The sequence below is a fragment of the Emys orbicularis genome, chromosome 2 (assembly GCF_028017835.1).
Source record: "Emys orbicularis isolate rEmyOrb1 chromosome 2, rEmyOrb1.hap1, whole genome shotgun sequence".
Lineage (NCBI taxonomy): Eukaryota > Metazoa > Chordata > Testudines > Emydidae > Emys > Emys orbicularis.
The window spans coordinates 254,115,367-254,131,324 of NC_088684.1; the positions used below are offsets into that span (position 1 = coordinate 254,115,367).

At 43.1% G+C, this 15,958-nt stretch overlaps 1 protein-coding gene across 1 annotated transcript in view; it reads right to left on the reverse strand.

Annotated features, from left to right (window-relative positions):
• CDK14 (cyclin dependent kinase 14) overlaps positions 1-15,958 on the reverse strand; it is a 411,838-nt gene that overhangs the window by 54,256 nt on the left and 341,624 nt on the right. Inside the window, exon 11 of the mRNA XM_065399167.1 lies at positions 14,682-14,745. Coding sequence (XP_065255239.1) covers positions 14,682-14,745 — 64 coding nt within the window. The remainder of the gene's footprint in view (positions 1-14,681; positions 14,746-15,958) is intronic.

Sequence of the window (15,958 nt, forward strand, 5' to 3'; positions counted from 1 at the left end):
AGTAATATTTTGAACAGATTAGTAAACAGGCTTCTATAAAGTGTGCTTTCTTTACTTTCAAAGTAAATACATTTTTAATACTGAAAAACAATGTATTGTATTTGTGACTATTCTATAGCATACCACTTTCATACTTGAGATTTTAACATATATATTGCTATTATGTCATCTAAAGGTAGAAAAGACAAGTGAATCATGCAGTCCATCCAAATCCTCAAGTATTATAGAAAGCAAGAATATACAATTAGGGCTTTTTACTGCACTCCAGCAGTAGTACTCAGAGCTACATGACAGTCATGTGATTCAAGCTCTGCTTTGTTGGTCTCAAACTGACTTAACCATATTATTAAGAATCAGACCTGCCCCAGGATAAGATGATTCTCTCACTTAAAATAATGAATTCATCTCTTCAGTGAAGATTTGCTGATGGAGATAAGGAAGACATATCGTCCCTGATTCAGGAAGGCACTTACGTGCTCAAGTCCCATTGAAGTCAATGATTAAAGGTAAGGACATATACTTAAGTGCTTTCCTGAATTGAAGCCTATGTAAGGAGGGCACTTTTGGACTTATGGGCAGGTTATGAATAATCCATTTCTATGTTACCCCATACTGTCTTACCAGTAAAGTACATTAGCACAATACAACAATAATCTGCCTCTCTGCCAGTCTCTAAATTGCACTGGGGATTGAATCAGGGAAGTGGAAAAGAGAAAGTCAGAAAGGTGGGATAAAGCCTCACTTTTGCTCATTAGTTCCCTCACGTACGCCAATTACAGCTTGGATCTTTCCTATTTGAATGTGTACCAAATCACTGACTCAATCACTAAATGTGGGGTGTGCAAATTTTAACTGTCAAGATTGAAAATGTTTGTCACTGGGCTAAGTTAGATAATGATTCAGTAATTGTGTAGGCCAGTTATAACTGGCAACTACCCCATCCACATTATTAAAGGAAAACTGTCAACATGATAATTATTCAATTTTTTCAAATGGAGGTTAAAATAATTTTGGGTACTATACCTGCACCCTTCAGTCCCCTCCAAAGTGGAGGTTGCTTACCTATCACTGGAGGTTCTTTGAGATGTGTGTTCCCTATCGGTATTCCACTGCGGATTACGCATTTTCATCGTGGAGTCAGAGAATTTGAAAGTACTGTCCATTGGTTCGCGCATGCACCCTGGTTTGCCTTGTGCTTCTGTCCCAGGTGATAAAGGGCAGGGCAAACCAACTGCATCTTCAGTTCCTTCTCCACCATGAATCTCTCAGATTCAAAGCAGAGAGAAAGGAGAGCGGAAAGTGGAATACAGATACATCTCAAAGAACCTCCAGTTGCAGGAAAGTAACCTCCCCCTCTTCTTCGAGTGATGGTCTCTACTGTAGTCCCCTGAGGGTGATTAACAAGCAGCATCTAAGTTGGAGGTGGGTGTGAGAATGAGGGCAAAACGGTCATGTGGCAAACCGCTGTGCCAAAGGAGGCATCCGCCATTGAGACTTGCACCAAGGCATAGTGTGAAATAAAGGTGTGTACAGAACTCCATGTGGATGCTCTACATAGGTCTATGAGAGGCACGTCATGAAGGGATGCCGTGGTCGTAGCTTGAGCTCTTGTGGAGTGAGCCCATACCCCTGTGTGGGGAGGTAGACTTGACAGCTGATAGCATAGTTTAATGCAACAAGAAATCCATTTGGAAATTCTCTGGTGGAGATGGCCTGTCCCCTGCCACACAATATAGGGGACTTCCTAATTGGCTTCATTCTTTGCAGGTAGAAGTCCAGACCTCGGCAGATGTCGAGGGAATGGAGTAGACATTCTTCCGCAGATACACGAGGTTTCAGTAAGAAAACAGGAAAGTGAATGGATTGGTTAATGTGAAACTGGGAAACCACCTTTGGAAGAAATTTCGGGTGTAGACATAACAAAATTTTATCCTTGTGGAATACTGTGAATAGCAGGTCCACCATTATAGCGTCGAGTTCATTGACACTTCTCGCTGAAGCGATAAGAAAGAAGGTGACTTTCATGGAAAGGAGGGACCTGGAGCACACAGCTAATAGATCAAAAGAGGGCTTCCACAGAGAGAACAAGATTCAGGTCCCATTGAGGCACAATCATTTGGAGGGGTGAAAAGGTTCTAAGGAGGCCTTTCCAAAATCTAGCAGTTAATGGGTTTGTAAAGACAGAGCAACTTTCCACTGAATGGTGGAATGCGCTGATAGCTACCAGGTGGACTCTCAAAGTGCTGAGGGCAAGCCCCGATGATTTTAAGGATAGGACATAGTCTACGATGAGAGGAATTGCTGGTGTTTCTGGTAAAACTCCTTTTTGTTGTGCCCAGGATGAAAAGCATCTCCACTTGGCCCGGTAGCATTGCCTAGTGGAGTCCTTTCTGTTGCAAGAGAGAATGTCTTGTACAGCCAAAGAGCATGTCCATTCTAACATAGATGTGCTTCGAAATACCACGTCCTGAGGTGCAGCGCATATAGATTGGGATGCTTGATCCTGCTATTGTACTGGGTCAGAAGATCAGGGGAGTCTGGGATGGGAACGGGTAGGTGGGATGACAAATGCAGGAGGTTGGGAAACCAGAATTGTCTGGGCCAGAAGGGGGCTATCAGAATGACCATTGCTCTTTCTCCCTGGATCTTGTGCAGCACTCGCGGTAGGAGCAGTACTGGAGAAAAAGCATAGCTGAGTTGGTCAGACCAGGAGAGAGAAGGAGGCGTCATCCTGAGCATGGTGGCCAACGGCTTCCCTGGACCAGTACGTGGTGCATTTCCTGTTCATCTGGGAAGCGGAATAGGTCTCTAGTCGGGGTCCCCCATCATGCGATGATGGCATGTACCACTGTGTTGTGAAGTTTCCACTTGTGGTTGATCACAAAATATCTGCTGAGCGAGTCCACAAGTACATTCTGTGCCCCAGGAAGACAGGCTGCGGATAGGATGATCTGGTGCTTGATGCACCAGTTCCAGAGATTGACCATATCTGCGCATAAAGTGGTAGATCTTGTTCCCCCTTGTTTGTTGATATAGAAAACAGTGCTGGTGTTGTCTGATAAGGACATGATGAAAGCAAATGAGTGGAAGGAAGGATTTGCACACCCGCCTTACAGATCAGAGTTCCAGGATATTTATGTGCATCCTGGATTCTCAGGGTGTTCACGTTCCTTGAACTGTGTGGTCATCCATAGGGGCTTCCCAGCCTAACAGGGATGTATCTGTGATAATAATTTTGACTGAGGAAGAGGGAAGAAAGAGGACCCCCAGGCGTACGTGATGTGGGTCTGTCCACCACAGAAAGGATGAGAGTACTTTGGCAGGGACTGTCAGCATGTGGTCTACAGAGTGACTGGTTGGTGAATAAATGAACTGGAGCCATGTCTGAAGGCAGCAGAGGTGGAGTCTTGCGAAGGGGGTCACATAGGTGCACGAAGTCATGTGGACAAGGAGGAACAGGCAAGACCAGGCTGGTACATTAAGGGTTGATTCATGATGCAAGCTATGACAACATTCATTGCCTGAAATCTGTCTGTGGGTAGGTAAGCTCATGCTGTGACAGAGTTTATAGTACCCCGATGAAATCCAGAGATTGTGTTGGGTTGAGAATAGACTTCTCAATGTTGACACTGACTTCTAGAGAAGAAAGGTGGCTGAGTAACAGAGAGGTTGGTGCAAGGGCTTCCTGTCAGGATTTGGCAACAAGGAGCCGGTTGTTGAGATATGGAAACACAAAGAGGCCATAACACCTGATGTGAGCTGCTATTATGGAAAAAACCTTGGTGAAGACTGTGGGAGCAGTAGCTATTCCAAAAAGGAATATCCTGTATTGGAAACGCTCGGTACCCTCCATGAATCTTAAAAAAAAATCGGTGAGTGGGGTAAATATCAACTTAGAAGTAAGCATCCTTCATATTGAGAGCCATGAATTACAGGCTATTCTCTAGGGATGGAATTATTGCTGCCAATGTGACCATGAAAAATTTGAGTTTGCATATGAAATGATTGAGGAGGCGTAGATCGAGGATTGGTCTCCACCCGCCTTTCTTCTTGGGTATCAGGAAGTAAGTTGAGTAGAACCCTGTTCCTTGATATTCTGCTCCCTGTTGCAATAAGGAGTTTACTTCTTGTGAGTATAGTGTCATAAGAATCCTGGTGGAGCATGACACCGGTCGCTAGAGACGTGACACGGTGTCAGCGGCGTCAATGATGGCTTGGAAGGCCACCTTGGTGACCAGCTTGCCCTCATCCAGCAGTGTCTGGAAATCCTGATGTTTCTCCCCCAGGAGAAAGGCCTGGAAACTCCACCAGCTTTCAGTAGGAAAGGAAATCATATTTTGCCAATATGGCCTGGTAATTGACAATATGAAACTGGAGGCCTGCGGAGGAATAAACTTGTGCCACAGAAGGTCTCATTTCTTCGTCGCCCATTTTGGGGGGGGTGGCATTGAGGCGTTACTGGGAGACATGTTCGGTTGCCACATGGATCATGAGCGAGTTGGGGGGCGGATGGATAAATAGGAAGTCCGTACCCTTACATGGGACAAACACACTTCAACAAAATTTGGAGTAGGGGCACAGGAGGGGGGATTGTGCCAGACTGCCTGGACCAGTTGAAGGATGGTCTTGTGGATAGGGAGGGCAGTTCAGGAGGGCCCCTGCAGTTGCAGAATATCCAGGAACTGGTTTTGTGCATCCTGCACCTCCTCACTGGGAGGTTAAGAGCCGCAGCTACTCTCCAAAGCAGGTCATGGCACTGGGTATGGTTGTCCAGAGGGGAGAGGGAAGGTGGAATAAGCGCATCGTCCAGGGATGACAAGGCCCCAGTGGGGACCGGTGGTACCGGTGATGCTGGCAGAACAGGAACATCCTGTGATTCATCGAAAACAGAGGATGGCCAGTAAGGTGGCAGCGGTGGCACCCCATGGTCGCAGTAGCTGAATTTGCGTACCTTAGTCCGAAGTGGGGGGTTAGTGTGGACCAGGCCTAACTGGTGAATAACAACTTCTTTTGCTAATAACATTCTGAATTTTGTTCTCCCAAAGGGGCTAGTGGGCGCCACACATTCTCCGGGGTAACCCTTACAAGTAAGACCCTTGTGCCAGGATCAGAACCATAGTTTGATCCCCGGGTCTGGGCAAAAAAACATTGTCAAAATATGTCAACAACTTTAAGAAAAGCAGGGTTTTTTGGGATGTGGTGGGAAGGGTTGTATCTCAGGAACCCCTTGGTCAAATGATCCCAAATTTGGTCACGGACCAAACCCTGAGCCCCCATGAGTCACACCAAATTTCAAGGCAATCCGAGTAACTGAATGGATTGTAGAGCAGTTAGAAGAGTCATGGTTTAAACAGAAAGCTGGTCTTAACTTTAACTACAGAAGAGCTAGTGCTCCGCTGCATGTGAGCATTCCCTAATCATGTGAACCCTCGTTCTTAGATCTTCTGAGTTCTGAAGTTAGAGTGGATTATGAATATCTACTTACTACCTGTAAATACCCAGTGATGCGCTCTCTAAATTGCTGACATTCTAGGAGGCCGAAGAAATGTATAAAAGCATTTATACTGTAGCTCAATTCATCAACTAACCCTTCAAAAATCATTACATACATTTGCTTGTGTGTTACGGTAACTTTGTGAGACTAACAGTCTAAGCAACATTTAAGAGATGTCTTTTTTAATTACTGGATGTGGTTGCTGCTTCTCTCTCTATGAAAAACATCTGTGCCTCCGTTCATACTAACCTCTAGTGATGATGGCTATGCATGCAAGGGAAAATTTAATTCCTCTCTTGTATAAGATTTTTTGTAACTAGACCATAGCAACATGGATAGAAATCCTGGTACAGGAGTTTAGAATACTATGAAAAAATCATTACCTTGCAATTCTAACATCCCTGTGATAAATGGGGGAGTGAAGGGGAGGAGGTGGGAGCTTCCTTTTATGGACACCCAGCCAGCCAGTAGCTATAAAATCCCTCTTAGTAGCTGTTCTCTAATTGTTCTACTGGTAACGGGTTAAAAAGTCCCACTGCTATGCATAGGTAAAAGGAAGTGAGTGGGCACCTGGCCAAAAGAGCCAATGGGAAGGTTAGAACTTTTTAAAATTGAAACAAGACTCCCCTTTTGTCTGTCTTCTGTTGTTCTTGGGGAGAGGCAGACAGGAAGCAGTTATACTGTGAGAAGCTTGGGCCAGGTATGAAAAATCATCAGTATCATACCTAGAAACTACTCATCTAAAACCCCAGATAAGTAAGTAGAACAGGAAACGTCCAGGAAGACACGATTAGGTTTATCCCTTTTATTTCTTTATGACTTGTGGATTCCTCTGTGCTAACCCCAGATGCTTTTGTTTTGCTTGTAACCTTTAAGCTGGACCTCAAGAGAGCTATTCTTGATGCTTAATCCTTGTAGTTTTTTTTTTAAATCTAGCAAAAGCTTAAGTTCCCAGACGTATTTTCTTCTTTTTTTTTTAATTAATAAAATTTACCTTTTTTAAGAACAGAATTGGATTTTTGTGTCTTAAGAGGTTTGTGCAAATATTGTTTAATTAGCTGGTGGCAACAGCTGATTTCCTTTCCTTTGTTTTTGTTTCTCAGCTCTTTCCCAGGGGGTGGGGGGGTGAAAGGGTTGAGGGTATCCCACAGGAAGGAATTCCCAAGTGCGCCTTCCTGGGTTCTCAAAGGGGTTTTGCACTTCAGTGGTGGCGGCATCTACCCATCCAAGGTCAGAGAAAAGCTGTAACCTTGGGAGTTTAATACAAGCCTGTAGTGGCCAGTATTAATTTTTTGAATCTTTGCGGGCCCCCACCTTCTGCACTCGAAGTGCCAGAGTGGGGCTTTAGCCTTGACAATCCCTTCTTCTAAAAATATACAATATGTCTATAAATCAGAAGTCTCAACATCTAATCCAGTTTTCTAAACCATCAGTTGCATCTTAAAATACCTCAGGATTCTTTAGTGATGGCTATATCATTTTGTAGGACATAAACCCAGTATCCTAGAAAGAAATTAATGTAAAGCCAAGCTCCTGCTTGTCACTGAAAATTGTTTGGTCATATTCAAGATACAGAAATGCAACCTCATTGTCTTATCAAGCAATGTTAAGGATGGTGCAACAGAACACAATTTTCTAGTCCCCTCTAGTGAGCGTAAATAAGATGGTGCTGTCCTTCAGTAATGTTCACATGCTCGCTTCCCCCATCAGGAGGCACAGATTCTTCTCCATGGCCGATCCTTCTATATCACGCTCCAGACCAGGAACTGTAGAATTAGTTGTAAGTGATTATATTACAGATGCTGTGGGCCCATCTGCACCAGTGGCAACCGGCCTCTCAGCAATGCCAGCGGAAAGTGTAGTTGGCTGAACAGCAGCAGCATGATTCAGCGTTGCAAACTCTTATTTTTTTCTGTGAGTGCTAGGATTTCAGCTGGGACTGGAGCAAGTATCACAATGACATTAGAATCTCCAGTCCTCTCATGAATTTCAGCCATGGCTGGGAGAATACTCCCTCCGATTGGCTGCCTTCCCCACTCTCCTGCCTCCTGGGAAAGGGCAGACAATCAATGCTGTTGCAGGAGACAGAGTTCTCTGTCCTACTCCTGTCAGGAGCAGCAGGGGCTGCTCCCGCTATAGGCAAAGTAGGCAGCAGCAGCGGGTGGCAGGGGCTGCCACACGAAACCACTGTGCCCCCCCCCACACCTCTGCCATAACTACTGAACCATGAGGCTTGGTTCCCCACCCCACCCCTAAGGGAGGCATGCTTCCCCAGTTGAGAACCTCTGTTCTAAGCAATGGGATGGGGGCACACTAAAGTTTTCCCTAGGGAGGCCTCTAAGGAGTGGACACCATTCTCCCTCCTCCCCAGTCCGCTTCTGGGAGCAGCAGGGTATCTCCTCCTCCCTCCCATCTCCCTCTCTGCAATGTCAAGCCTGGGAAGAGACAGAAGGGGATGAAGATCCCCTAGAGCTGCAGGAGGAGCAGAGGTGAGACAGGGTGGGTGGAGCAGAACTGGTGTGGGAGCTAGAGCACAGGCAGATGGCAGGGAAGAATTGATGTGGGGACAGGATTAATTGGGGGGTGCAGAAACGTGTGTGTGTGTGTGTGTGTGTGTGTGAGTGTGAGTGTGTGTGTGAGTGTGAGTGTGTGTGTGAGAGAGAGAAAGAGAGAGAGAGAGAGAGAGACAGCTCCAGAAGTGGCCAAACCACCTTTCGCTATATATTGGGAGAACACACACACACAAACACACTGGGGGGGGGGGGGTTAATGGGGTGCCAGAGAGGAGAGGGAAGGGGAATAAAAAAAATAAAAACAGACAAAAAACACAATATAATCTTTAAAAACCCATAAACCTCATGATTTGGGGGGGGGGGGTTGACTCATGATTTTTGAACTTTTTGGGGTTGGCAGCACTGTTGATCTGGTAACTGCCCAGCGACGGCATTTTGAGGCATTAACCCAGACAGCAGGACTGGGGCCATTTCAAAAGGCTGATAAGAAAAAATAATAAAACTAGCTAGGCGAGTCTCCAAGCAAAGTTCTTCGACTCACTAGTTAGGTCTGTGAATCCAGGAGAGAAGAGAAGCTGGAGTGAAAGGAAGGATTAGAGTTCAGACAGCCTAACCCAGTCTCTGGAACCAGAGACATAGGCCCAATTACTGATATTGCCTGAGAAGCTGGTAGTCTTCTCTGATCTGGCATCAGATGGAAGATTTCTTTCACTGCATCTGTGAGGATAGGATAAGCTCTGATAGAGCAGGAAATGCTAAGACTCTGGATAGTGGCTCAATTTCAGATGAGATTTACAATAGTAAGTGATTAAAGCAGAATCCCATAAAGAATTTTATATACCCAATTCCTTGTGTCTCATACATATCTCTGACTGTTTCTGCATTTGGCCCATGAAAAATCATCAGCAGGACATATGGGCAACAAAATAGAATATTAAATTTAACATTGATAAATGCAAAGCAATGCAAATTGGAAAATAATAATCCCAATTATACACACCAAATGATGGTGTCTAAATTACCTGTTACTACTCAAGGAGGAGATTTTGGAGTCATTGTGGATAGTTCTCTGAAAACATTTGCTAAATGTGCAACAGCAGTCAAAAAAGCTAACAGAATATTAGGAAAGGGATAGATAATAAGACAGAAAATATCATAATGGCACTATATACATTCATAATACTCCCACACCTTGAATACTGCATGGTCACCCCATCTCAAAAGAGACATCTTAAAACTGGAGAAAGTACAGAGAAAGGCAACAAAAATGATTAGGGATATAGAGAAGCTTCCATATGAAGACAGATTAAAAATACTGAGATTGTTCATTTTAGAAAAAAGATGACTAAGGGGGAGATATGATAGAGGTCTGTAAAATCATGAATGGTGTGGAGAAAGTGAATAAGTGTTATTTACCCCTTCACATAACACAAGAACCAGGGGTCACCCAATGAAATTAATAGGCAGCAAGTTTAAAACTGACAGAGAAGTACTTCTTCACACAACACACAGTACTCCCTGTGGAACTCTTTGCCAGGGGATGTTATGAAGGACAAAAATTTAACTAGGTTCAAAAAAGAATTAGACAAGTTCATGGAGGATAGGTCCGCTACTGGGGATTAGTCAAGATGGTCAGGGACATAACCCCATGCCCAGGATGTCCCTAAACTTCTGATGCCAGAAGCTGGGACTGTATGACAGGGTATGGATCGCTCACTAATTGCCCAGTTCTGTTCATTCCCTCTGAAGCATCTGGCACTGGCCACTGTCAAAAGACAGGACACTGGGATAGATGGACCATTGGTCTGACCTAGTATGGCCATTCTTATGTTCTTTTATCTGAGGAAGGAAAGACTCTATCCTGATCGCTGACCTACTTCTTTGGGGTCACGTATAGATCAAAATACCCAGAACTTCTGTGTATTAAACCCCAGTTGTCACTAGGTGGCCCCAAAACAAGTTGCATGAAGCTTGCTAGGTTTTCTTCTACATCAGAGACAATCTGTGCCAGGAGAGAAGTTGTCTTAGTAGGGCCAATAGAAAAGCATTCGTCCAGCTATTAGCACATTCTCATAATAATAGAATACAACAATTTGTATCAAAAGACAATCCCTCTTCATTCTACGCTGGTGGAAAGCCATTGCCTCAGCAATGCTCAAAATGTTTTCCTAGATGGGGTCATGACATGAAATATTAGCAGACCTTTTTAGAAAGAAAAGATGATGAGTGGAAATAAAGGAATGTGCAGGAAGTGAGGGATGTACCCATTTACTTAGTAACATTAGCTTTAACTTAAAACAATGAAGGGAATAAGTCCACATTTCACCTTAATGTAGCACAGATGTTTTTAAAGCAGCTGCTCTCTTTTGTACGTGGTGTATGGGTGCGCGGGGAATAAACTACGCTTAAAGATTATTAAAATGAATATCTGTTAAAAACAGATACTGGACTAGATTACTAGGATGTGACCATGCAGGGAAGTAAGGGGATGTCAGATGTGCCTCCTGCCCCGCATGAGTTACCTATATCACAGGTCATAACGTGAGTGGGAAAGCAGCTTCCTTGGGACTGCTACTCCCTCTCCCATTCAGTTGCACAGGCAGAGGCAGACCCATGCCTCCATCCCCCCAAACACACGAGCCAGCACCACTGAGCTGACACGGAGGAGGAAGTAATGGGTCTGTTCCCAGGCAACAAACCTACACATTGCCCCTTACTCAGGTCTTGTGGCAAAGCCGTAACCTACTCCATAGTAAATACGTATGCACCAACCCAGATTTCATTAGGTCACTGTCATCATTTACTATACGTTTGTACAGTGCTCAGCACCATGGAGCCCCCAAATACTCAAGACCTCTAGGCTCTACTCCAATAATAATAATAATAATAATTGTTTTTACTTTCATTTTTGTTTTCATTTCCCTGAACATCCTGCTCATTTGAGCATGGATCATTTCTTTGCAACAGTGCTCACACATGTCCCATGTTGGCTTACATTACCAGGCTGGAAGAGATGACATTTGAGCACAGGGAGATACTATAAGAGAATCAGGATTACAAAATTTTGGAACTGATTTAGGAAGGCAGCTGTCTCCCATTTGGTCTATTTTGTATTTTTAAAATTAAGTATTTAGACGAAAAACAGTGTTGACAATCAACCCAGTAGGTGATTTACTAGACGGGACAAAAGTATTTGCAAACACAACCAGGATGGTTTTGGTGGAGGGCACGGCTGAGGAACAGTAGGGGATAACACAGCAGACAACTTTCAAACTGCTTTCATGATTTGGATGATACGGCGCTATCTCAAAGGAACAAAGGGCTAGTGCATATCCTTTCATTGCAGGCTGATAAAAAAAGGCAGGAAAACCATCTATATTTGAGTGGCCTTCTTCAGGGGTGAAATAAATGATACACAATTTTTACTTTCCCATTTACAGACAGAGAGACCCAGAAACAAAACAGGTGGCTAATTTAGAGCTCTCTATGTTTGGCATAAGAAGTGGACTCATCATTCAGCCTGAGAGAAGTTTATTCACATTTTAGGATATCACTCTCTCTTTCTACTGACCAATCTCAGCAGAATATCCCGGACATCATTGCTTTTGCTAACTTCAATACATGGCAATTAGGCCTATGGATACTGGAATGGAGAAGCAGCAACCCAGAACATCGAAAGCAGTGTTTTTCAGATGTTACTTGTCTCTCCCTAGTAAATTGTGATTAGCTCCCTGAGGCAGTGACCGTGTTTTACTGAACCACAGTGAAAAAAATTAGTTACCTACACCTGAATGCAGACAACAAATAAAATGAAATTCTGTTTAAACTCTGCTTGTTTTTTTTTCCAGCTCCACAGATATTTAATTAAGTTGCCAGAATTTTTTTTTTTACTACAGTCACTATTTATTACTGATACCTTCTGCTCAAATTCCATTGTTTTATGCTTTTAAGCAGCTAAGCTTATAACATCAAAGTCTGCCTTGAGCAGATGCTAATGTTCTAATCATTAATGCTCTTCTTGCACTTCTTTCCTTTCAAATAATTTGTTGTCCTTACTGTTTGCAACTGCTAGGCTTAAATTATAGTTCATATATTTATGTTTAGATGGGGATGTTACTTTCTTAGGGCTCTGGCTCAACACACACAGAAATTTTGCCTGACTAAGGAGTGCTGAACGAACTGTTGGAAAAAGAAAATATATTCCATGCTTTCTATTTTTAAATACAATAAACTCATAAGTCTTGGACACAGATGGAATCAATTCAAATTTGGCAAGACCATTTCAGGTTCACTATATTGTACTCTGGGACTAAGGAAACAAAGAGACTAAGCCATTTCAAAATTATAAATCTGAGAAGTGTTAAAATAAAGCATTAACTCTGCTTCTGCTAGTACAAGGTTACTCAGGAAACTCTTTCAGTCAAGTTCACTCGCAAAATCTCTTATAGGGTGTAATTCATCCAAGTGCAGAGGGTCCATCTAAGCACTACAGGAAGGGTAAAGGGCTGGTTGAGCAGCTTCAAAAGAGACTATGCAACTCCTGTGCTCTCCAGGAAAGTTTCCCTGATGGCCACACAGAGGTCAGCATGAGAGGCAGCTTTTTGGATAGTGAAAGGGCCATGTTATACATTCCTAACCAGAGCCAATGTCCCTAGCAGACCAAAAAAGGGGTGTTATTCCAGCCCAGCCTGTAGGATGCAGTACTTGATATGATGCAAGGCTTGCTTCATGCCCAAGCCCTATGCTGTAGGTGTTGGATTTTGCTTCCCCAGTCATTCTGCATTTCACCAGCATAAAGCCCAGGCTTTACGAAGGTGAGGCAAATTTCATCCCTACTGTTGTATAAACCAAAACCTATGCATCTTTGTAACATATTAGAAGGGCTTATTTCACATTTTCATCATTTTGCCAAGAATACCATGCGCACTAAAGAGGGTGGAGGGGGCAAAGGGAGCTCTGAGCTAAGCATACACTTGCAGCAAAAAGGGCTTTTTCCCCATAGGGAGGGGCAGAAGTCTCTCAACCCCCATGTAAGTGGATGGGAATTAAGGGTGCTCAGCACCTTGCAGCAACAGGCCCCATTCAGATGAAAACAGTCATCAGCCAGGATAATAATGATTTTGGCTTGAAAATCTGCATACTTCACAGGGGTGGAGAAAGGCTGAAAGAACAAAGAGCACTCTATGCACCCTTACGGAAATGGGGAAAGTGTTGAGTGACCATTGACCACGTTGCATTTATCTTTTTTCCCCTCGTTACTGCATTTTTATGGTTGGTATGTGTTCAGAGCTGGCAAAATCCATGCTCTATAAGAGAGGAAACAAAAACAAATGCAACACAATGGTCATTTTAAAAATAACATGCCTCTGTTACATTTCACTAAATGCCATCTGTCAATTTATTTCCCAATGTCCCTTTGCAAAAACTGATAGAACAAACCCTCACTGCTTGATGCATTTCTAAGCCATTCTCTAAAGAGAAAGTTTCTTGACTGCCATCTACCGTTCAAAACATTTTATTCAACTCCATTTTTTTTGGTGACAAAAGTACAGCACCACCAAAGCCAAAAACATGTGCTGTTTTTCCACTTCCAATATTAAACAACAAATGTCTTTGGAACTTTTCTGAAAATAGTGTTTTCTTTAATAAGATTTAAATTTACACACAATTGTTTTTGGATTTTAGAGAAAATCTTTTTTTAATCTAGAAAGTGTTAGGATAAAACCCTTCCAGATTTATTAAATAGTTGTGTGCTATTATTGAAGGGTTCCTATAGTATTCTATGATAAGCTGACATCCAAAAGACCTTTCTTTCCAGGTCTTTTGGATGATGTCAGCCCCAATCCTGCAAACTTGTTAACTTAATTATGACCTCACCTGAGTAGAATCTGGATTCCATTACAGAGCAGTAAACTTTGGTACCTACTTCCAGCCTAAATGGTGCAATTTATAGGTTAAATTTAAAATAGAAGTCTACTTGTGGAACAGATAAAACATCATTATTTTGGTTGCATCCTGGCTTATAAGGGTTACCTACTGGTGTTTGCTTAGTAGCAAGGGAAACTTCCTAATGGTTAAATCTATTCGACTATGGAAAGATTTCCAACAGTAGTAGCAGAAGCACCATCAGTTTGGTCATTTAAAACTAGACTGCAGAAAGTGTTAGATAATACAGTAAACTAAACAGTGGCAGAGGAATACGATGCGTTTCCGTCTTCAGCTTCCAGGATACCTTTTCCTATCACTTTGGTTCCCCCCTTCAGTACATTATAATTAATAAATATTGCACCTGTTGACCAATAATACTGACCTTCATCACCCTACCACTCACAGGAAATGTAAGATTGTTGTGCAACATGTTGTAGTTGTGCAAAATGTCATATTAATGTGCTACAAAGGGAAGTTATGGCTAAAAGTCAAAAGCCAACTAACATAGTGACATGTGAAATGCTAAAATGAATGCACTGCAGTATGCTTACAATGCATCCACTATCCTGCAAAACTATTCTGATTATTTTGAAACAATGTTGCATAAGTCCATTAGTTAGTAAGTAAGTAAACGTGCCAAAACGTAGGAGCATTGTCTCAAAACCCTTCTGTCAGCTAGCACGTAAGATTTTTAATATGTTTTCCTGGAAAGAGTGAAATCTTGATTACTTGTTGTTTAAACCTACCTGGCTTGAAATGGGGTAAAGAATGGACTCCAGGCCATGTATCTTCATTTGGTGTTCCAAGTACCTGTTAGCAAAAGAAAAAAAGACCTCTTTAATTTTAGCACTGGTAATACTTGGCTCTTATATAGAGCCATTCTTCTACAGACCTCAAAGCACTTTACAATACAAACTGTAATTAAGCTTAATTAAGGAAGAAAAAAGTTAATTGACTTACCCACGGTCACATAACAAGTCAGTGGCAAAATCAGAAATCAGACACAGGAGCCCTGACTCCCAGTCCTTTACCCCTTGTCAGTAAATTGGACTATCACAGGGGTTCTCAAACTGTGGGTTGTGACCACATTTTAATGGGGTTGTCAAGGCTGGTGTTGGCCCTGGGCCCCAGCAAGCCGGAAGCCCAAGCCCAACCGCCCAGGGCTGAAGCCCAAGCCCGAGGTTACATGCCCCCCTGCCCAGAGCAGAAGCCCTTGGGCTTCAGCTTTGCCCACCCCTCTCTCCCCCACTCCACCCGGGGCGGCGGGGCTTGGGCGGTGGGGCTCGGGCGGGCTTGGTCTTTGGTCCCCCCTCCTGTGGTCGGGTAGTAATTTTTGTTGTCAGAAGAGGGTCACGATGCAATGAAGTTTGAGAACCGCTGGACTCTATCAGACGATACATATATTAAAACTGACATTTCACTGACAAATGTCAACCTATTTGTACATCACAGAAAGCAGAAATGGCCCAGACTAGGCCTTTGAGCTCAATGGAAATTTAGATCTTTGTAATCCTAAACAAACTGAATGGGCATATACAAGTTAAACTATTTTCAACTCCAAGAGCTTGCTAACTGCTACGTAGCATAGCAGATGTACACCAGGGGTTCTCAAACTGGGGGTCGGGACCCCTCAGGGGGTCGCAAGGTTATTACATAGGAGGTTGTGAGCTGTCAGCCTTCACCCAAAACCCCGCTTTGCCTTCAGCATTTATAATGGTGTTGAATATATTAAAAAATGTTTTTAATTTATAAGGGGGTCGCACTCAGAGGCTTGCTATGTGAAAGGGGTCACCAGTATTAAAGTTTGAGAACCACTGATGTACACAGATGGTGAACCAGACTCCTAAGAATGCAGTAGGAACAAGAACTTAAAAAGATTGGCCTTAATTTTACATGGATTTAGTGCTCATAAAAACTGAAAGACTGTGGAGACAGCAAACCACAGAACAGCTTCTGCTTCTATTCTCTTTGGTGCCGGTTCTTACACTGCCCTTATCATCATAATATCTGAGCGTCTTCCACC